The following is a 24300-nucleotide window of genomic DNA, read 5'->3' as shown; positions in this document are numbered from 1 at the left end:
CAGCAAATAAATCTTATTATAGGTATGAATATTACTATAAGGGTTAGAGGGAGAGCTACAGCTACAGATAAATGTCAGTATAAGGGAAAATCAATGAAGACGCAACTCATGTGATTGACTTAAACTTCGCTAAAATTTATTTCTGTAAATATAAAGCAAAAACCCTGTTCTCAATAGCAGCAGGAATCCAGCATAATGATACGGTAACAATAGTGCATAACAGACAGGGCCCTGAATCGTGTCTGCCTCCTGTCACATTAACAGAATTCAATGACAATCAACTAAACTGAAATAAGTAACAACTAACATATTATATAATCTGCATAAAAAGTGCCGTACTCCAGAGCTGCACTCATTATTCTGCTGGGGCAGTAAGGGTGGATTCAGACTGAGGAATTCTCACGGAAAATGTCTGTGGAATTCCGTCAGCTGTCCGCCCGCAAGGGCACGCGCTTTTTCGCCGGCTCCATAGACACCATTCTATGGGCCGGTGTATTCCGCCATCCGCTGAAAGAAGTGACATGACAGTTCTTTCAGCGTATAGCGGAATACGCCAGCCCATAGAATGGTGACTATGGGGCCGGCGGAAAGGCGCCCAGATGTGCGGAGGGAATTCCGCAGACATTTTCCGCGATAATTCCTCAGTCTGAACCCACCCTAACTCTTTACATACATTACTGATCCTGAGTGACATCCTGTATTATACTCCAGAGCTGCACTCACTGTTCTGCTGGTGGGGTCACTGTGTACATACATTACTGATCCTGTACTGATCCTGAGTTACATCCTGCATTACACTCCAGAGCTGCACTCACTATTCTACAACTATTACTGGAGACAGTCAGCAAGACAGGGAGTGTAATTGTAAAATTTTTAGCATTTAGTATCTACTGAATAAATGAATGAATGAAAACCTTTGAAAGGCTGCAGAATAGTGAGTGCAGCTCTGCAGTATAATACAGGATGCAACTCAGGATCAGTAATATATATACACAGTGACCCCACCAGCTGAATAGTGAGTGCAGCTCTGCAGTATAATACAGGATGCAACTCAGGATCAGTAATATATATACACAGTGACCCCACCAGCTGAATAGTGAGTGCAGCTCTGCAGTATAATACAGGATGCAACTCAGGATCAGTAATATATATACACAGTGACCCCACCAGCTGAATAGTGAGTGCAGCTCTGCAGTATAATACAGGATGCAACTCAGGATCAGTAATATATATACACAGTGACCCCACCAGCAGAATAGTGAGTGCAGCTCTGCAGTATAATACAGGATGCAACTCAGGATCAGTAATATATATACACAGTGACCCCACCAGCAGAATAGTGAGTGCAGCTCTGCAGTATAATACAGGATGCAACGCAGGATCAGTAATGTAATGTATATACACGGTGACCCCACCAGCAGAATAGTGATTGCAGCTCTGGAGTATAATACAGGATATAACAATGACTACTTTTTATGTAGTTATTCTATATGTAACCAATACAACATCCTCATACACTTGAATAAAATACATTATTCTTAGGAGTGGGTTCTTCTTCTTCTTGGTCTGCAGGGTCCTACTTGATTCTTTTGTGCTTAGCAGGATCCATTGTGCAAAACACAGCTGTGGGCACACATGCCATGCTACAATATAATGCTCTATACTCATGACCATGTGAGCTTCCCTCCTGCCCTTTGACCTATAGGTGCCATGTATCTCCGATAAGGACACATTGCAACAGCAATGTCTGTACATTCTTAGTAGCACCACAGAGGATAGAGGTCGACCCTTTCGCTTATTCCCCCTGAAGAAACAATCCCCCCCTTCTATTATTTCTATGGGGCCACCAGTAGTAGTTAGGAAGCAGGTATGGGGTAAGTCTATGCAGCATTCATGAGCATTAGAGGCACCGTCTACCCTTTGGCCGATGAGTCCACCATTACTGGAGGTTCTTGGTGTTCCTCACAAGAGGTTCTAGGATGACTTGTGAGTTCTTCTCCTCGCTCTCCTCACTGTACAGGTTGTGGTTCTTGATGTAGTTGAGCACAGGATCGGGCACCAGGTACCGGACGCTCATGCCCCTGCGCAGGGCTCTCCGCACCTTGGTGGAGGAGATGTCATTGGTGATCCACTCCTCCACCAGGTGGATATTATCCTGATGCTTCCACAGGACCTCAGATTCGTAGATGAACTTGCGGGCGTCGCTGCCCATCCTGGTGATGCAGACCAGACCGAAGGAGGACACGATTTCTAGAATGTCTTCGGGTTTCCACAGGTTGGGGACCCCGAGAGACTCAAGCAAGTCAGCTCCACAAAGAAGCTTAACCTGAGGAGGAGGGTCTGAAAGTGAGAGAAGACAATGTCACCCATCTAGAGGTCTATACATCAGGGACGAGGAACCTGCGGCTTTAAGGAGAACAAATCTAACCTGCTGATATGCCCCTATTGCACAGGAGACGCCGAGGAGGATGTTATGTCTCTTACCTTCCTCCTCGGTGCTCTTCCAGTGCAGTTAGTAGTTTGCTCCACGGTCCAGTGAGGGTATGTTCACACTACGGAATAGGCAAGGAATTTTGAGTGGAAACCGCTCGCCTATTCCATAGTGTGAACGGACCCTATAGCATAATTCTAGTAGGATCATGTCTAGGATTGGGTCTTATTGGGGGTTGTAGTGCTCTATGTACAGGATATAACATAACTATAGTATGGGCATGTCCAGTGGTGCCGCCATGTTGGGGGATGTCCTGCTCTGTGTATAGGGTAGAATAGAATTGTATATGTACAGTGGTCAGGTTGTGCTGGGAGTTGTAGTGTTCTATGTATGGAGTATAATAGAGCTGCATTATGTCATGTCCAATGGTCTCGCCATGTTGGAGGATGTCCTGCTCTACGATATGTATAGGGGTTAGGGTATAATTGGATTTTATTGGTATCATATTTAGTTGTGCTGGGAGTTATAGTCTCCTACGTATGGAGTATAACAGAGCTGCATTATGTCATGTCCAGTGGCTGGTCATACTGGGGGTTGTAGTACACAGTATAACCTCGTACCTTTACTCTCTGGGCAGTTCAGGTCTGGGATATCTTGGCAGATGTTATTTCTCTTCCTCTTCTGCCCCTTTCTGTGCCCGGACTTCTTCTCATGTGTCTCCCCATTATCAGTGCCGGTCAGCTGCTGGCGGTGATGTCTGGTGACAAAAAGGAATAGAGATGTCACTTCCTGTGTGGGGCTGCTGATCAGTAACCGCTCCCGTGTGTGTGGCTGTTGATCACTGACCGCTCCTGTGTGTGGCTGCTGATCAGTGACCGCTCCCATGTGTGTGGCTGCTGATCAGTAACCGCTCCCATGTGTGTGGCTGCTGATCAGTGACTGCTCCCATGTGTGGCTGCTGATCAGTGACCGCTCCCATGTGTGGCTGCTGATCGGTGACCGCTCCCGTGTGTGGCTGCTGATCGGTGACCGCTCCCGTGTGTGGCTGCTGATCAGTGACTGCTCCTGTGTGTGGCTGCTGATCAGTGACCGCTCCTGTGTGTGGCTGCTGATCGGTGACCGCTCCAGTGTGTGGCTGCTGATCGGTGACCGCTCCCATGTGTGGCTGCTGATCGGTGACCGCTCCCGTGTGTGGCTGCTGATCAGTGACCGCTCCCGTGTGTGGCTGCTGATCAGTGACCGCTCCTGTGTGTGGCTGCTGATCAGTGACCGCTCCTGTGTGTGTGGCTGCTGATCAGTGACCGCTCCCGTGTGTGGCTGCTGATCAGTGACCGCTCCCGTGTGTGGCTGCTGATCAGTGACCGCTCCCGTGTGTGGCTGCTGATCAGTGACCGCTCCTGTGTGTGGCTGCTGATCAGTGACCGCTCCCGTGTGTGGCTGCTGATCAGTAACCGCTCCCATGTGTGTGGCTGCTGATCAGTAACCGCTCCCATGTGTGTGGCTGCTGATCAGTGACCGCTCCCGTGTGTGGCTGCTGATCAGTGACCGCTCCTGTGTGTGGCTGCTGATCAGTAACCGCTCCCATGTGTGTGGCTGCTGATCAGTAACCGCTCCTGTGTGTGGCTGCTGATCAGTGACCGCTCATGTGTGTGGCTGCTGATCAGTGACCGCTCCCATGTGTGTGGCTGCTGATCAGTAACCGCTCCCGTGTGTGGCTGCTGATCAGTGACCGCTCCCATGTGTGTGGCTGCTGATCAGTGACCGCTCCCATGTGTGTGGCTGTTGATCAGTGACCGCTCCTGTGTGTGGCTGCTGATCAGTGACCGCTCCCGTGTGTGGCTGCTGATCAGTAACCGCTCCTGTGTGTGGCTGCTGATCAGTAACCGCTCCTGTGTGTGGCTGCTGATCAGTAACCGCTCCCATGTGTGTGGCTGCTGATCAGTAACCGCTCCTGTGTGTGGCTGCTGATCAGTGACCGCTCCTGTGTGTGGCTGCTGATCAGTGACCGCTCCTGTGTGTGGCTGCTGATCAGTGACCGCTCCTGTGTGTGGCTGCTGATCAGTGACCGCTCCTGTGTGTGGCTGCTGATCAGTGACCGCTCCCATGTGTGGCTGCTGATCAGTGACCGCTCCCATGTGTGGCTGCTGATCAGTGACCGCTCCCATGTGTGGCTGCTGATCAGTGACCGCTCGGTGCCCCCCTTCTCTCCCTGTTACCTTAATGCTACTACAGTCTCTGTCCACTCCTTCTTGGAGCACTCCCAGGGGTCCACCTCTATCCAGTCAGAAGTCTCAGCAGCCAGTCGTGCCATAGCCAAGCGGTGAGTCCCCTCCACCAGCCCTTTCTTCTTATATCCATCACTCACTGGAGATATGATGCCCTTCACAACCTTATATTTACCTGCAGGAAGACAAAAAAGTGCAAGATCAAGGCGTACGGCCCCAATCTAATAGTGTATATACAGAACTAGTATCATGTATGGCCTCACCCGTCCCATGCAGGTAGTCCCGCGCCAATTCAAACATTCTGAGGTGCATCATAGTGATAGGGTTGAAGGACCCTGTAGCCAGGAGTACGACCTCCACCCGCTTGTCTGACTTCTCCATCTCTTTTGTTGAAAACCAGGAACTCAGGTGGAAGGTGTTCGGGTTCCTGATGCAATCTATACGGGAGGAAATTCAAATGGGAAGGAAACTAATGCTGATTAAAACCAACGTCATATATATATATATGTGTGTGTGTGTTTATCAAAAAAATCAATATGGCCGCCTCTAGAACTGTTACAGCAAATGGCACCTAGGTTACTTACACACTAAAGGGGTACTCCACTATCATACATAACTTTTGATATGTTGATGCCCATGTTATACTAACAATTCCTTCCATACTTGTTATTATTTATTCAGTCTCCTTCCCCCAGTTCTCAGCTGCTGCTTTCTGTTGAAAACACAAAAATCTGTGTGTGAGGTCCCTGGCGGGCTGTATCTGCAACATTGTAGCCTCTTTGTAATGCTGGGAGGATTAATCACAGTGACTTCATTAGCAACTTGACCTCAGAATACCCCTTTCAGCATTAGGGTATGTGCACACTGAGCAATTCTCAAGAAATTAAAGCAGAATTTGAGCAGAATTTAAGCGGAATTCAAGCGGAATTCAAGCAGAATTTAAGCCCCCATTGACTTCTATTGGATTCCTCTAGCAGATTCAATTCCTCACCTAATTCCTCACTTTTTCCTCAGTGTGCACATACCCTTACAAAGAAGCTACAATGTTGCAGATAAAGCCTGTCAGGGACCTGTTTACATCAACCATCTCAGAAGGGGGGGGGGGGGGGGGGAACAGAGAGAAAAGCTTTTGTGTCTTCAGCAGAAAGCAGCAGCTGAGAACTGGGGGAAGGAGACTGAATAGATAATAACAAGTATGGAAGGAATGGTTAGTCTCACCATGGGCAGCAACATATCTAAAGTTATGAAACACCCCTTTAAAGATCCATTTTATGACCATAAACATAGCCACTTTCTTTCAAAAACAGCACCACCCCAGTCCTCAGGCTGCATGTAGTATTGCAGTTTGGCCCAATTTACTTTAATTGAGCGGAGCTGCAGTACCAGACATAACCTGTGAGGGGGGTTGGCGCTGTTTTTAAAAGAATGCAGCCATATTTTTCTAATTCTGGACAAGCTAGCAGTAAGATCGTCAATATGACACCATCTACTATAAGGGGAATAACCCTTCAAAAGCAAATGTACCAACTGATACTGCTTTACAGCTTCTCTGATCTGCACATTCAGCTGCCTAGGAAAGCTGGGTGATACATGTTCTTCCTATTGGACTCGCACAGGCTGCCTATTCTGTGGTTTTAGGACATAGAAGCAGGGAAAGGGTTAGCGGGCCCCCATGGCATGATGCGGGTGGTGTAATCTGGTCTGCTGTAACCACACTGACCCCTGTACACATCGCAGCAGGTTGGGAAACACCAATGAGGTTAGAGGTAAGAAGTGAGCAGACCGCGGCCAATACTGCGCAAATGTTTCCTCACCGCCCCGGGGTGGGCGAGCGACACAACACACACGGCCGTGTACACACAGGCAATGGGGATGCTAAATCCTAAAACTGGGCGGCTGGTTTTATATTAGAAGGGTCCCTGACCATAAGCTGTCTACAGCCTGGGACCCCCCAGTGATCAGCAGCGATCTGCGGAGGATGCCGGCAGTAAGTGGTCAATGCAGCGCCACCTCAGGACAAATAAAGTATTACGGATAGAAGGGAAAAGCGTGTGATTGCAGGTCCATTCCCTATGTGAGCGCAGCTTTGTATACAACAAGGAGTGTTAGTGGTGTTTTGGGAGCCTCTTTTCTTTAAAGGGGTACTAAATTTAAAAAAATAAAAAATCATATAAGCAGGTGTCAGAAAGTTATACAGATTTGTAAATTATGTCTATTAAAAAATCTCCAGTCTTCCGGTACTTATCAGCTGCTGTGTGTCCTGCAGGAAGTGGTGTATTCTCTCCAGTTTGACCCAGTGCTCTCTGCTGCCACCTCTGTCCATGTCAGGAACTGTCCAGAGCAGGAGAGGTTTTCTATGGGGATTTGCTGCTGCTCTGGACAGTTCCTGACATGGACAGAGGTGGCAGAAGAGAGCACAGTGTCAAACTCCACTTCCTGCAGGGCATACAGCAGCTGATAAGTACTGGAAGACTGGAGATTTTTCAATGGAAGTTATTTACAAATCTGTATAGCTTTCAGCTAATTTAAAAACTATTTTATTTCTCTGAAGTAAGAGACTACAGGAATATCCATCAATCAGATGTGATCATACATATATCATACATATATCCCCTATCCCTGTGTGGTGATCTGTGTCAAAACCACTGACAGATCAATATTGAGCAGTGGCACAAGTACCACAACCAGCAAGCCCTGGGAGTTGTCGCTTTACAACAGCTCGAGAGCCACAGGGCTGAGGAAAGCGCTAGAGGATGGGGGAGGTGCTTAATGGGCCCCTCCTCTCAGCTTTGCATAGTGACTCTGGTGATCATCTGATTGGACACTGGCGGTGTCATTCAGAGCTGAAAGGAGGAGCTAGGGCACTTATCATGTAGGCTCCTCCTTCTGGGCACTTGGATGTAACCAAACATTCTATGACAGAACGCTAGATGTGGTTTTTACTCCTAAAGCTATTGACTGTTCCCCTTTAAGACCAGTACAATATAACCATTTATACAAGCTAAAGCTTTGGCTGTCCAGGCATGATGGGAATTGTAAATTTGCAGCAGCTGGAGGGCGGAAGGTTCCCCATCCCTGTTGTAGTGTGGATATGTGGCTATAGGTTGCATTATGGGATTAGACCATGGACAAATAAAAAAAAAAAAAAAAGAAAGAAAAAATACAAATAATAAATTTACAAACAACCAAAAAAAAAAAACAAAAAACAACATAAAAGTAAAACTATAGACTCACCCTGTGCCCCCTGTGAGCTCCTTGTGCTGGTGGAACCCTGAGGCGGTATTACCAAGTCTCTGATCGGATACCACCACGGGCAGACATTACTGGGGGCTCTATGTCTGTACCAGGAGGGTCTGGGGCACAGGGCTAGCGCTACTCTGGATAATCCCAACATAAGAAACTGGAAGGAACGAGCAACATGTCATCACAGAAAGAAAAAAACGGCAAACAATAAAAAACACACAATAAACGGAATAAAAGAAAGAAAAATAATAGAAAATAACAGATTAATGGGAGAGCTGTAATATGTATCCCCACCAGCAGAATACAGAGTGCAGCTCTGGAGTATAACTCAGGATTAGTAATGTAATGTATGTATACATTGACTCCACCAGCAGAAAACTGAGTGCAGCTCTGGAGTATAACCCAGGATTAGTAATGTAATGTATGTACACAGGGACTCCACCAGCAGAATAGTGAGTGCAGCTCTGGGGTATAATACAGGATGAAACTCAGGATCAGAAATGTATGTACACAGTGACCCCACCAGCAGAATAGTGAGTGCAGCTCTGGGGTATAATACAGGATGTAACTCAGGATCAGAAATATATGTACACAGTGACCCCACCAGCAGAATAGTGACTGCAGCTCTGGGGTAAATATTTAATGACATTAGTTGCATTACAAGTGAGTGTACATCAGGGGGCGCTGTTCACAAAGTCATCACAATCAGCAGAATGGGCCCCAGTGTGCGCCTGGCAGATACCCACACATCACATAGCTGAGTTGAATACTTTTGTTTGCATCCAACCAGCTGTATCCAGCCGCCCCCTCACATGGATGCCACGCTGCCCCGGTGCCGCTCTCATCGCCCTGCCGCATCCACCATGCTCCTGTGCTTGGCTCAGTCTCTGGCTATCACCCTGATGGTCTGTGTAATAGTCACTAACTGGTTAGTGGTGAAGAGCGCTGAACTCCTGCAGGGTGTGATCCGTAAACTCTACCGCTAACCTGGACCCTAAGACGCCCCGGGACTCCTGGAAAAGAAGCAATAGTGAAGAATTAACCCTTACAACACCAGATGCAATATCTACCAAGCAAGGGAATCAAAGAGGCTGTGGAGGCCGCCACCTGCTCAGCACTGACCCATGACCTGGATACAATGGTAACAAACCCTCAGCTGTGAGAAGTATTAGGCCCTGTACACACCTGTAGGATTTGACACTTGTATCTCTAATAGTTACCATTACCCAGCTTTCCCAGACTCCTGAACACAGGCATTGTTAAATCCCCTATTTTTATAGTGCTTCATGAAGACTGTGTTAGGTACCAAAAAGTTATGCAGATTTGTAAATTACGGCTGTTTGAGAATCTCCAGTCTTCCAGTACTGGAAGTATCAGCTGCTGTATGTCCTGCAGGAAGTCGTGTATTCCCTCCAGTCTGACACAGTGCTCTCTGCTGCCACCTCTGTCCATGTCAGGAACTGTCCAGAGCAGCAGCAAATCCCCATAGAAAACCTCTCCTGCTCCGGACAGTTCCTGACATGGACAGAGGTGGCAGCAGAGAGCAATGTGTCAGACTGGAAATAATACAACACTCCCTGCAGGACATACAGCAGCTGATAAGTACTGGAAGACTGGACAATTTCTAATAGTTGCAAATCTGTAATCTGCATTTTCTTTTCTCCAGAGTACCCCTTTAACATTCAGGAAAGCTGGGTGGCAACCAATATGGCGACTACCATACCTAACATTGGGGTGGTCACCCAGCTTTCCAATAGTCCTGAACAGTAAAGTTATGAATACATCTTTGTCAAGCGCTGCAAGAGTAGAGCATGCAGCAACACAGGAATATATAGGTTTACCATTCAGGGGTTTGGGAAAGCTGGGTGACCACCACTAGCGGTATGGTGGTAACACTGGACATCAGGGGGGGCCACATATGAGCACACAGGAGGAGCGAGCAGTGAGCTGCTGTACATTATTCATGGCGGGGGATCAGGTGACGGGCAGGATGTTCTACTACTTCATGGCTCACGTCGCCTATCATGTCAGCCGCTGGTTACCCCGGACCCACAAACCCAGGCTGTGAGTGCGCCCCCTACCTGCCGCACCATCATCAGCATCTACTACATGGAGTATTACTAATGTGACTTGTCTTCTCTCCTACAGGTTGGTGACGGCAGCGATTCTAGGGGTGTCCCTGACCGCCCCCCAGGTCTATGTGCTCCTCAGGTCTGTAATAATCAGGGAACATGACAATGTGATATAGATATATGCTGTATATTACAATATGACCTCTTCACCTGGGTCAGGGATGGGACCCTCCAGCCAATGGCTGTCCAGGCATGATGGGAATTGTAGTTTTGCCATCCCTGACCTAGTGGGACCTGACGGCCATAAGGGATGCAATGTACTAGATGGGGGCTATAATAATGGGGGCATCCAATGTATATAATAAGGTAACGTCACCCAGACCCTTCCATTATCTTACACCCCATACATCTAATATGGGAGAGGTCTTACCTGTCCTCCCAGCATGACTCGGGGTCCTACACAATCTTGAGGTAATTGACCCTACGGCCTGTCCCATAGCTCTACCTCCTGCTCCCAGCGTCCTCCATGATAAACCTGAGTACTATACGCTACAAGGTATAAAGCTTCATAAAGATGATGCAGTTATAGGAAGGCAGCGCTATAACATCAGCTATAACAGTACAATGCATAGGAGAGAAAGGGGGCGCCAAAACTTTTCCCTGTAGGCAGCAACCAGGATGCAACTTTCCAGTACAGTCCCATCCCAGTACTGATCTAGCAGTGGGGAGAGTGGTGGAGTGGATGGATCTATCCTATTCCTTACACAGGATATCCCCATCTACAGTGTTTCCCCGAAAATAAGACAGCATCTTATATTAATTTTGATCCAATAGATGTTCTAGGTCTTATTTTCAGGGGATATTGGTATTTTTGTCAGCAGAGCACAGTAGAGACAGAGTGTACTGTACGGTGGCCTCCAGCCACCAGGGGGAGCTCACCACAGCACACTCGTACAGCATAGCAGGGACAGCACACGGTATGGCGGCTTCTGGCCACCAGGGGCCACTCACCACAGCACACTCGTACAGCACAGCAGGGACAGCATATGGTACGGCGGCTTTTGGCCACTAGGGGCCACTCACCACAGCACAGTAGGGACAGCATAAGGTATGGCAGGTAACGGGATAGCGGCAGACTGTATGCAGCTCTACATCTGGCGGTAGGGGACAACGGGGATGGCAGCAGGCAGCCTCTTGGTTTACAAGTGGCGGCCGCAGAAGGGAACATCAGGGGTTGACGGCAGGTGACGGTCTTCTTGACCTGCATGCAGCTGCTCAGCAATGGATGGCACAAAGGCAGCGAGCTAAAAAGGATTTAATTTGCATGTCCTGGTGTTCTGTTCGGCCGGCATGCTTCCAAACAAAAATCTTCACTAGGTCTTATTTTCAGAGTAACAGGGTACAGTATACAGCTGGGTATAAGGAGGAGGAGAACCAGTATAGGATATATATGACAAAGCTTCACCAGGAGCTGTCCAGCATAGAGTATAAGGGGTCTGCAGGGAGGGGGTCCAGACATCACCCCAGGATGCTGACCTGACCCTAATATCTAGGATTTACCCCGCAGGCCGAGCTCCTCCCGATTCTGCAGCCAGCCTCTTCTCAACAACCTGATCTGCAACATCGGCTTCACCTTATTCGCAACAGGTGAGATTCGTCTGCAATTCAGAAAAACTCCAACCACCAGTGTGAACAGCTGTCAAAGCATGCTGGTAGTTATAGTTCTGTGTGATGTGTTGCAGACTACTGCCAGAGCATGCTGGGAGTTGTAGTTCTGTGTGATGTGTTGCAGACCACTGCCAGAGCATGCTGGAAGTTGTAGTTCTGTGTGATGTGTTGCAGACCACTGCCAGAGCATGCTGGGAGTTGTAGTTCTGTGTGATGTGTTGCAGACCACTGTCAGAGCATGCTGGGAGTTGTAGTTCTGTGTGATGTGTTGCAGACCACTGTCAGAGCATGCTGGGAGTTGAAGTTCTGTGTGATGTGTTGCAGACCACTGCCAGAGCATGCTGGGAGTTGTAGTTTTTCAGCAGCTCTAGACCCATAGGTTGGAGACCACTGCCCTTAACAAGGGGGCATGCTGGGCTTTATAGTTCTGCAACAGCTGGAAACCAATGACATCCAACATTATCATGGGTGACACAGGAATATGTTGGAAACACAACCTGGTATAAGGACAATGTTACTTTGGCTTCGTCATGGGGTTGTATCAAAAAAAGATCTATCATCAGCATCATCAATCCTTACAGCTTCTTTGGTCATTGGCCCCTGACATTTCAGTCTAGGAGACCCCAGTTTGGTCAGGTAACTCAGGTAACATAGTCCTAGTCAGCTGTGTGGGTGCAGATAGCCTCCATTACATAATTGTGTCTGTCCTCCTAAATGGAGGCGGCTGACTCCACCAGTAAGATGCGGAGGGGGTAATAATATACTACTACTACTACTACTACCACCCTGACAGATCTTCCTTGTATTGCAGTGTTTGCTCTGATCCTTATACTGGTGGAGCCCCCGCCATGCTGGCTGAAGACCCTTTTCCACACGTTTGGGGTGGCCTCCTTCATGGAGGGGATCTGCACCGTCCTGATGACGTCTCTGGCTGCAGAATGTGTAAGTTCTTAAAGGGATTGTTTACCAAAAAATGTTTTCTTTCAAATCAACTGGTGTCAGAAATTTATACAGATTTGTAATTTTACAAGTCTTCCAGTACTTATCAGCTGCTTTATGTCCTGCGGGAGGTGATGTATTTTTTTCTAGTCTGACACAGTGCTCTCTGCTGCCACCTCTGTCCAGAGCAGGAGAGGTTTTCTATGGGGATTTGCTGCTGCTCTGGACGGTTCCTGACATGGACAGAGGTGGCAGCAGAGAGTACTGTGTCAGACTGGAGAGAATACACCACTTTCTGCGGGTCTTTTTAATAGTAAATTACAATAAATTTAATAGTAAATTACAAATCTATATAACTTTCTGAAACCAGTTGGTTTAAAAGGAAAAAAAAATCATATATATCATTACATATACAGTACCACATACATACAATATACAGTACCACATACATAACATATACAGTACCACATACATAACATATACAGTACCACATACATAACATATACAGTACCACATACATAACATATACAGTACCACATACATAACATATACAGTACTACACACATAACATATACAGTACCACATACATAACATATACAGTACTACACACATAACATATACAGTACTATACACATAACATATACAGTACCACATACATAACATATACAGTACTATACACATAACATATACAGTACCACATACATACAATATACAGTACCACATACATAACATATACAGTACTATACACATAACATATACAGTACCACATACATACAATATACAGTACCACATACATAACATATACAGTACTATACACATAACATATACAGTACCACATACATACAATATACAGTACCACATACATAACATATACAGTACTACACACATAACATATACAGTACTATACACATAACATATACAGTACTACACACATAACATATACAGTACCACATACATAACATATACAGTACTACACACATAACATATACAGTACTACACACATAACATATACAGTACCACATACATAACATATACAGTACTACACACATAACATATACAGTACCACATACATAACATATACAGTACTACACACATAACATATACAGTACTACACACATAACATATACAGTACTACACACAACATATACAGTACTACACACACAACATATACAGTACTACACACATAACATATACAGTACTACACACAACATATACAGTACTATACACATAACATATACAGTACTACACACAACATATACAGTACCACATACATACAATATACAGTACTACACACACAACATATACAGTACTATACACATAACATATACAGTACCACATACATACAATATACAGTACCACATACATAACATATACAGTACTATACACATAACATATACAGTACCACATACATAACATATACAGTACCACATACATACAATATACAGTACCACATACATAACATATAGCCCACTTCTAGATGGATGAATAACCAGGCCTTATGCCATTCTGGAGTCTAGAATAGGTGAGTGACGCCCCAGTTGGATCTTCCTTTCTAGAACCATATACATGTGCAGTGTATGTATATACACCTGGGCTCTTCCCTCTATTGCAGGCTGTAAGCACGCCGGCTCTGTACTACATGTCTGTGGTGCTGTCCGCCATCAGCGTCCTATCCACAGGTGAGTACACGCCTATAGTTATATACACCCAGACACTGACACCATGTGATACTCCTATACCACGGGCTGCACCCCACAATGATGGCATCACAGCCCCAAACTGTGTGCAACCTGTCATGTCCACATTATACCATACATATCCAGTAAGAAGTTCCTTTAGGTTTCACATGAATGTAAGGCTGGGTTCACACTGCGTTTTTGCAATCCGTTTTTTTTTTTTTTAAAACGGATGCATTTGTGTGCATCCGTTTTCATCCGTTTTTCCTTTGATTTCCATTGTAAAAAAAACAGATCAAAACGGATTAGTTTTTTTTGACGGACACAAAAGTAGTGTCAGCTGCGTTTTTGTGTCCGTAAAAAAAAACGGATCAAAACAGATGCACACAAATGCATCCGTTTTTTTGCAAAAAAACGGATTGCAAAACGGATTGCAAAAACGCAGTGTGAACCCAGCCTAATATGGAGACATCTGTGCATCTGCTCTATAGCTGCAAGCTCCGGCCCATCACAGGTCTACAACCCAAACTGACAGGATCATAAATCCTTATATCATTGATCCCTATTAATAAAGATCCCTATTATCATGGATCCCTCTATCATTGATCTCTATATTCATAGATCCCTATAATCACAGATCCTTATAATCACAGATCTTTATATTAATAGATCCATATAATCACAGAGCCTATACAGATCCCTATTATCATAGATGCCTAGAATCATTGATCTGTATATTCACAGATCCCTATAATCACAGATCCCTATAATCATAGAATCCTAGAATCATTGATCTCTATAATCACAGATCTGTATATTTACAGATCCCTAGAATCATTGATCCCAATATCATAGATCCCTACGACGTTGTCATCCATAATGTGCAGGCAGTATTACATTCATGTGAAACCAGTGACTGCTATATCATATTCTTATTATAACTGATCCCTATACCATATATGCCTATATTCATTGATCCCAATATCACTAATGCCTATTATAGATCCCTATTATCATAGATCTCTATATCACTGATCCCTATATGATTCATATAGATATCATCTGCTTCTCGTATAACTATGGCCTCTCTTGATCTCGCAGTCTTCTTCCTCATCGTCGGCCCTTTCTGGCTTTCAAACTTCGTCTTTCCCGGGATGGTGTTCAGTAAGGAATCAAGAACAGGGATCTGCTACGAAGTAGTGACCTGCTGCCCGTGTACATGGCATGTCTGAGGAGTGGTGACCCCCAGGAGTCACTGGTATATAAAGGACTACTGTACCAAGCCCGGCCGAGTACAGTCAGGACAAAGGCACCATATACCTATTGGCCCTGCAAATCAGGCCACAAAGCCGGCAGAACAGAGGAGCATTCAGCTTCTCCGGGAGACAAAGGGACCTTCCCAGGAAGGGGGAGCTGGCGGTGGGGGGCTCCTGGCCGCCTCGCTCTCCCACTGATTGGCAGCTTCTGTGCTGAGAATTGTTGGCCGGGATCCGAGATGGACAAATTATCGTGTCATTCAGAGATTAGCGGGGAAATAAAGGAGCAGGGAGGGGGCGAGTATATCACTGCAGCAAAGCACAGACAAAGCCAATGGCTGCTAACCTGCACTGACACAGGGACGTCTCCCCATATACATGGACAGGGAATGGATCAATGCCATCAGTACTAAGGATGACAACAGTGCGGGCCTGGTCAATACTGGGCGGATGGATGTATTTCCTATGATGCAGGGGTAGGGAACCTTGGCCCTTCAGCTGTTGCAAAACTACAACTCCCATCATGCCTGGACAATCAAAGCTTTAGCTGTCCAGGCATGATGGGAGTTGTTGTTTAACAGCTAAAGAGCCAAGGTTCCCTATCCCTGCTATGATGTGTTATTGGGCTATATTCACACAGTTTTTTCAAAAAGTTTCTTCCTTTCAATAAATTTTTACAGCTAAAAAAATCACGCGTGACAAAGGCGGCCGGGTGGTGTCAGACGTGCACGATACAGACACTACTGTGCATTTGTATCATGGCTGCAGGTCCCGGCCTGACTGCCGATCCAGTGACCTGAACTCAAAGGGTCAAATGATCTATAATGCTGTAAATCTTGGTTATTAGACCCTTTTGCATTCAGCTTCACAGGACCTCCTGAGCCAAATGTAACAATTAAAGAGTTTAAGGGGTACTCCGGTGAAAATCCTTCTCTTTCAAATCAACTGGTTTCAGAAAGTTATATAGATTTATAATTCACTTCTAGTTGAAAATCTCCAGTCTTCCAGTACTTATCAGCTGCTGTATGTCCTGCAGGAAGTGGTGTATTCTCTCCAGTCTGACACAGTGCTCTCTGCTGCCACCTCTGTCCATGTCAGGAACTGTCCAGAGCAGCAGCAAATCCCCATAGAAAACCTCTCCTGCTCTGGACAGTTCCTGACATGGACAGAGGTGGCAGCAGAGAGCACTGTGTCAGACTGGAGAAAATACACCACTTCCTGCAGGACATACAGCACCTGATAAGTACTGGAAGACTGATAGTTTTTAAATAGAAGTAAATTACAAGACTGTATAACTTTCTGACCACAGTTGATTTGAGAGAATATGGAATAAATGGTGCCAGAACACCATTTGCAGTGGATCAGTAGATTGAGAAAAGCTACAGCAAGCAATAGTTATAGAATGAATAACAGTAACTGCAGCCTGAAAACTGTGCAACAGTAAAGATGTGTATTCAAGCTATGGAAAAACTGCATCGGAAAAAAGTTTAAAAAAAAAGCAGAATATGAACAACAACCTCCAGCTGCTGCAAAACTATAACTTAACAGCCTTTGGCTGTCCAGGCATCATGGGAATTGTAGTTTTGCAACAGCTGGAGGGCGGAAGGTTCCCATTCCCAGCCCTAAAAATTCTTCTATATCCACTAGCCCAGTGATTCTCAAACTGTGAGGCGCCCCCTAGTTGCTGGTGAGACGCAGCTTGGGAGGAAGTGACCACAAACTGCACTGTCCTTTTTCTGACTCCAACAATCTCTGCTTTAGAAACATTACTGACACATTTTGTACTTATTAAATGTTATACAGATATTAGGAGATAAATGGAGAGTAGACTGAGCAATGGGTATACTCTTATTTGCATGGACTTCCACCATAGATAGTGAGGCCCCAGCATCCTCTTGGTCAGTCTGGTGAGGCCCAGGCATCATTTCTGTCTGTTGGGTGAGGCTCCAGTACAAAAAGTTTGAGAAGCACTGCACTAGACCAGCGTTTCCCAACCGGGGTGCCGCGGCACACTGGTGCGCCGGGAGAACCCGCCAGGGGTGCCGCGGGATCCCGGTGGGAAATGTGCGCTGTTTAAGCATCCCGAGAAGCTGCGGCCACGCAGCTTCTTGGGATGCACAGATCACTTTGATGTTCCGCCCGCACAGTGAGCAGGCGGAACATTAAAGTGAGCATAATGTAGGAGCAGGAAGTGTCAGCATCCCGCTCCTACATTCCCTACCATAGGCTGCCGACACTTCATACCAGCAGCCTATGGGAGGCCGGGACGTGACCTCTCCGGCAGGCGTGATCATGTGACGTCATTACGCCTGCCGGACGTCCCGTCCCCACGGCTCGCAAGATGGAGCCAGAAGAGGAGCAGGAGAGCTGCTGCCTGCAGCCATACAACGTGATTAGGTGAGTAGGATGTTTGGGTTTTTTTAGGGGCAGACTAGGGGGCATTATTAGTTCATGGGGGAACCTCTAAGGGCATTATTAGTATATGGGGCATTATTAGTTCATGGGGGCACCTCTGGGGGCATTATTAGTATATGGGGGCATTATTAGTTCATGGGGGCCACCTCTGGGGGCATTATTAGTTCATGGGGGCACCTCTGGGGGCATTATTAGTATATGGGGGCACCTCTGGGGGCATTATTAGTATATAGGGGCATTATTAGTTCATGGGGGCCACCTCTGGGGGCATTATTAGTTCATGGGGGCACCTCTGGGGGCATTATTAGTATATGGGGGCACCTCTGGGGGCATTATTAGTATATAGGGGCATTATTAGTTCATGGGGGCCACCTCTGGGGGCATTATTAGTTCATGGGGGCACCTCTGGGGGCATTATTAGTATATGGGGGCACCTCTGGGGGCATTATTAGTATATGGGGGCACCTCTGGGGGCATTATTAGTTCATGGGGGCACCTCTGGGGGCATTATTAGTATATGGGGGCACCTCTGGGGGCATTATTAGTATATGGGGGCACCTCTGGGGGCATTATTAGTTCATGGGGGCACCTCTGGGGGCATTATTAGTATATGGGAAATGTGCGGAGCCTGAATTGTTTGTCTCTGAAAAGATGAAACGTATCTGGAAGAAATCATCATGGAGGACTGGGCCGGATGGAAAGGAAAAGGGAAAGGGACGCCTCAGATGAAAGAAGACGTCACCTGTGAGTCACTGTATGACCGTTTTCTTATTTTGTAGAACATTATTTAGTAGGGGTGCCCCGAGGGAAATTTTTTTCCCAAGGGGTGCCCCGAGGTGGAAAAGGTTGGGAAGCACTGCACTAGACAATTGTCCTGCCATAATATCCTTGACCAGCAGATGGCGCTGTTGTAATGTCAGAAGCACAATTGAAAACTACATTACAGAAAGTTTGGAAAAGTACTGGCCACTTGGGGCCTCACATTATACAGGGGGGGATATCCCTTATACTAGCAGGAATATTAAGGTGTCTGTCCTTTTGTCTTTTCAAGGAGACCAGCAAACATCTCCTCAAATACTCTGTGCTGCTGGAGAGCACAGTCCTTTGGGACACCAGGATGCATCGGGAGCCGGTATGTATGGGGGGGAGAGCGGAGAGCGGCGGCCAGGCAGGGACTCAGCATTGGTATAGGCGGAAGTTATCCCGGAAGGAGGAGGAGGAGGGGGGAGCGCTCCTGTGTACTGAGCGGCTCCCCCCTGCGCCCGGCGGCATGTCATATCCATTACCCAGCTACAGCTCCCATCACCTGTTCATACTAGAAGCAGATGATGGGAGCTGTAGTTCAATGTATATGGTCCGGATCGGCGGGAATGCGGCGGATCAGCGTGTGGCGGATCGGCGGGAATGCGGCGGAAATGCGGCGGATCGGCGGGCTTACTGTGTATTGAATGTATTGAATGAATACATTTATGCAATACTTTGGGGAGCAAGGACACTTGCTCCCCAAAGTATTCCATAGATGTATTCATTCAATAAAGCACTGTACACTACATTACATTACATTACATTACATAGAAACCCATAGAAACAATAAAGTCCCATAGACTTCTATATAGAGAGCGCCCCCTGCTGGACACTCCATAGGAATTACACCCTGGGTCGTGACGTCACTTCTTCAGAGATATTTCTAACACTTCCTGATCTACTAAATTAAGGGAAATAGCTCTATATGTGCATTTCCCATAATTAATGTACATTAGAAATTTGTATAACTTTTCATAAGTAACAACATATCAAAAATTAATTTTGGCCGGACTTCTCCTTTAAATAGTGACCTCCCTGCCATCTCCATTCTGCTCCTCACATCCAGTCACACGCAGTCCTGTGACTATGGGCCAGGAAGCCATTGCCCCTATTCAGGGAGAGCAATATCTTCAAGACATATTGCTGACTCCAAGGCACATGAAGTTTAGGATGGATCAGAATTCGTTTTTTTTTTTTTTTTTTTTTTAAACCTTTATGTAACTAACAATATATTAAACTAATTATATGTAATAGGGTCCAGGAAGTACAAGATGGTCTCTTCTAAAAGTAGTGCCACCCCTGCCTACAGATTGTGGGTAGTATTGCAGCTTTGAAGTGAATGGTACTGTGCTGCAATACCATCCACAACCTGCAGACAGGGGTGGTGCTGTTTTGGGAAGAGACCAGACATGTTTTCTAATCCTGGGTAACCTCAGGATTAAGTTTTGTACATGACTATTCAGATTTCCATTCTGTGTTCCCTCCAATATTAACCCGAAGAATCGCAAAGAACATAAACCTACTATATATGTCCTTATATATTATTTTTAGCTGACTTGTTATAAACCACCATGGCTGGCACTGCTAAACAGGATCTCACCTATAGTAAATACAAAGATATATGTAGCCAACAGCAGATATGATAACCTAAAGAACTAGCTCAGGGACATTAAATCCAGCTTAAAGGGATTCTCCACTTTTCACAATCCCTACTTGTTAAAAGGGTCTCTTGAAAATAAGCAGCTTACAAAGTTTTCCCCTCCTGAGATCCACACTGATCAACTGTAATCTGTGGGGAAACCTGGCAGTAACTCAATAAGACATGTCAATTCTTTGAACGGAGAGGGGAGAGGAGAGGAGGTGCGTGCTTTCATAGAGACACAACAGGACACTGAGCACAGCGGGATTCCATGGCAGGGAGCTCCGCCACGAAATTCCGTCGTTTTTGCTCAGTGTGAATGGGGCCTAATGCAGGAAGGGACCTCCACGACGCTCCATATAACCTCTCTCCAGTCTGACCAAGGCATAAGGATCCTGAACTTCCCATTATTAAAGGGATATTCAAAGATAAAATAAAATAGAGATTGCGGGGAACCGACCTCTGTACCTACCAGCAATCTCAATTAAACTCTGTTATAGGTTTAATTAAACCTGCACGGAACACGGACATGGAATGCTGTAACGGACTTTCCCCCCGCCCGAGCAGCATCTGTGATAAGGTGCTGTGGGCAGTGGAACTGTACAGATATGTGCAGCGCTGTCATTACAGCACATATGCATACAGTTCCCCCGCTCCCAGCATCTTATCGCAGATGCTGCTCGCGCAGGGGGAAAGTCCGTTACATGCATTCCACGTCCGTGTTTCATGCCAGAACACGGAACGTATGAATGCAGCCTTATCTGTGCTTTATCAGGCAAAGTTGTCTTCATTACAGAGGACCAAAGTGAAGACGTGTTTGCTGTTAGAACCTATGAAGAGGGGGGGATGAGTAGGCAGGAAGAAAAGAGAAACAGCTCTGCAGTTTGGAGACAGTCTGGGCACATAAAACTGGATTCACATGTTAGAAAGGTCAGTGCTTATCAGGGAGCTTGGTGAGATAAGATTGCAGGATGTTGTGTGCAGGACTGCCTTTTCTCCTCTCTGTCCTTACTCATTCCCCTCGGCCCCTCCCCCCTCCAAAGACCATAATGGAAACAGAAAAGCTGCTTCTTCTAAAGTGAGGTGGGGGGGGGGGGGGGGAGGCCACAAAACGTCTTTTTTTTTGTTTTACATTTTACAGAGGATGTACCACCAAAGCATTAATATAGAGGTATACCTATCATCTTGTCAGCGCTGCTGTGTAGAATCCAGTGATGTGGAGCTTTTGGCCCTCTGTCGCTCGGTTCCCGTAATTTTTGCCAAAATGTAGATACGCTAATTACACTCAGTGAAGCACTAGAGGCCGGCCCGGCGTCTGGGATACAAATTCCTCTCCTCCCTCCTTCTCCGTGACGCGCTCATGCCGACACGCCTCCTATGCTAAACCTGAAACCCCTCCTCTTCTATACAGAGTCCGGCCTGCTGCACAGCCCTGCCTCCTGTCTTCTTTACAGCCACCCGTCATCAGAGCGGGGTACGAGTCCTTCTATGTAGGCTCATACCCCTCTCTATGATCTCTATGCTTCTCCACTGTACTGGCAGTTCTCCAATGCAGCATAGAGCGGGGTATGAGCCTGCACAGTAGGACTCGTACCCCACTCTAATGACGGCACTCGTGATTACGGCGTGGTGACGGGAGGCCGTGAAGAAAACAGGAGGCGGGGCTGTGCAGCAGGCCGGACTCGGTATAGAAGAGGAGGGGTTTCAGGTTTAGCATAGGAGGCGTGCCGGCATGAGCGCGTCACGGAGAAGGAGGGAGGAGAGGAATTTGAATCCCATTGAATAAATCGTGTTTTATGTGAACATCGGTTTCTACTTCGTTGTTCGGTGGTGAGCGCAATCTCCAGGTCATTTTTCGTCCACGGGTCCTTGCACAAGGAGCCCGGTTTGGACCTGTTGTGAAGACTGCTGCCACCCCGAAAAGGTTTCCACAACCCCAAAAGGTGAGCAGTGATTTTCAACAGGTATTAGATCATTATTTCGATCCTGAGGTACTACTCTATGAGGCGCTCTGCCGTTCTTTTTGTTCTTTGTTTCTACTGAATTTGAATCCCAGGCACTGGGCCGGCCTCCAGTGCTTCACTGAGGGTAATTAGCATATCTACACCTCGGCGAAAATAATACATTAATGCTTTGCTATTAATGTTTGGTGGTACATCCTCTTTAAGGCTGGAAACACACACAGCAGTTTTTTTTAAAACTGCCCGTCCTATCAGCTCCATTCTATGCTTAGGGAGATTCTGCCGTCCACCCAAAGAACTGACATGTCAATTCTTTGGGGTGGACAGCGGAATCTGCCAGAGCGTAGAATGGAGCCTATGGGACGGGCGGAACTTCAAACTGGAGTGCGCATGGAATCCGGTGGAAGTTATCTGTGCGGATTTCGTAGTGTGCACATACTCGTAGTGTCAGGAACCAAGGACTTAGAAAGGACACACAAATGGGTGGTCTTAGGATGGCAACAGAAAATGGATTAGTCCTCAGAGGGCAACACACACAAGGGGATGGTCCTAGGAGAGACACGGAGAAGGAGGCGGACCTAGGAGAGCCACTGACAAGGAGAGCGTCCTAGGAGTGCTACAGACAAGGAGGCGGTTCCAGGAGAGGAACAGAAAAGAGGAGGTCCTAAATGAGCCACAGACAAGGAGGTGGTCCTAGGAGAGCCACGGACAGATGGCGGTCCTAGGAGAGCCAACGACAAGGAGGCAGTCCTAGGAGAGCCAAAGACAAGGAGGCGGTCATAGGAGAGCCACGGACAAGGAGGCGGTCCTAGGAGAGCCACGGACAAGGAGGCGGTCCTAGAAGAGCCAAAGACAAGGAGGCAGTCCTAGGAGAGCCACAGACAAGGAGGCGGTCCTAGGAGAGCCACAGACAAGGAGGCGGTCCTAGGAGAGCCTCTCCCAGGAACGAGTGGTTCTAAAATTAGCCATAAATAAGGGCAGTGGTCCAAGAAAGTCCACAAATGACCCATGTAGGTGGCTCTAGGAGCCAAAACTATACAGGAGGTGGTCATAGATATATACCCCGGATATACCCCAGACAAGGAGGTGGTCCTAGGAGAGCCACGGACAAGATGGCGGTCCTAGGAGAGACACAGACAAGGAGGCGGTCCTAGGAGAGCCAAAGACAAGAAGGCGGTCCTAGGAGAGCCAAAGACAAGGAGGCGGTCCTAGGAGAGCCAAAGACAAGGAGGCGGTCCTAGGAGAGCCACGGACAAGGAGGCGGTCCTAGGAGAGCCTCTCCCAGGAACGCGTTCCTAGGAGAGCCACAGACAAGGAGGCGGTCCTAGGAGAGCCACGGACAAGGAGGCGGTCCTAGGAGAGCCACGGACAAGGAGGCGGTCCTAGGAGAGCCACGGACAAGGAGGCGGTCCTAGGAGAGCCACAGACAAGGAGGCGGTCCTAGGAGAGCCACAGACAAGGAGGCGGTCCTAGGAGAGCCCCAGACAAGGAGGCGGTCCTAGGAGAGCCACAGACAATGGAGTGGTTCTAAAATTAGCCATAAATAAGGGCAGTAGTCCAAGAAAGTCCACAAATGACCCATGCAGGTGGCTCTAGGAGCCAAAACTATACAGGAGGTGGTCATAGATATATACCCCGGATATACAAGGACCTCCTCCAAAGGTCCTAGATACACATGTGAGGCATAGACGCTGAGGCGGTCCTGAGATGGTCCCAGGGTGACTGCTATCTGATATGATGGGAGTCAGGGGGGCAATGACTGGGGTGTGACACATCTGACCCCGGGGTTCACGTTCTTTATGGTATCTGGGCCCCTCACATACAGAGCAGACCCCCAGCCTCACTACTGGCTGCTCTACCAGCACACACATCCCCCCAGGAACATAACCCCTGTACTCACCAGCCACATGGGGGACGGTATTATGTGATGCACCAGAAAGAAAAACTTCTTCCTGATTGGACGAAACCTCC

General features: G+C 47.1%; 1 protein-coding gene across 2 annotated transcripts; it reads right to left on the bottom strand.

Annotated features, from left to right (window-relative positions):
- Positions 1–683: 683 nt before the first annotated feature.
- On the bottom strand, positions 684–24296 carry NMNAT1 (nicotinamide nucleotide adenylyltransferase 1). 2 transcript variants are annotated; one of them, XM_069948291.1, is made up of 6 exons: positions 24230–24290; positions 7891–8056; positions 4920–5093; positions 4648–4831; positions 3052–3188; positions 684–2340 (listed from the first exon to the last, which is right to left on the bottom strand). In XM_069948291.1, the coding sequence occupies exons 1-6, from the start codon at positions 24236–24238 to the stop codon at positions 1940–1942; spliced, it is 1071 nt and encodes a 356-aa protein (XP_069804392.1). In that variant the 5' UTR covers positions 24239–24290; the 3' UTR covers positions 684–1939. The 2 variants fall into 2 exon arrangements, with proteins under 2 accessions (XP_069804392.1, XP_069804393.1); XM_069948292.1 differs by lacking the exon at positions 7891–8056 and having other exon boundaries at positions 24230–24296.
- Between the last annotated feature and the right edge of the window lie 4 nt (positions 24297–24300).

This window comes from Dendropsophus ebraccatus, chromosome 12 (genome assembly GCF_027789765.1).
Source record: "Dendropsophus ebraccatus isolate aDenEbr1 chromosome 12, aDenEbr1.pat, whole genome shotgun sequence".
Taxonomy (NCBI): Eukaryota; Metazoa; Chordata; class Amphibia; order Anura; family Hylidae; genus Dendropsophus; species Dendropsophus ebraccatus.
The sequence above is the reverse complement of the archived record's forward strand: the minus strand, read 5'-3'. Positions and strand labels throughout refer to the sequence as shown.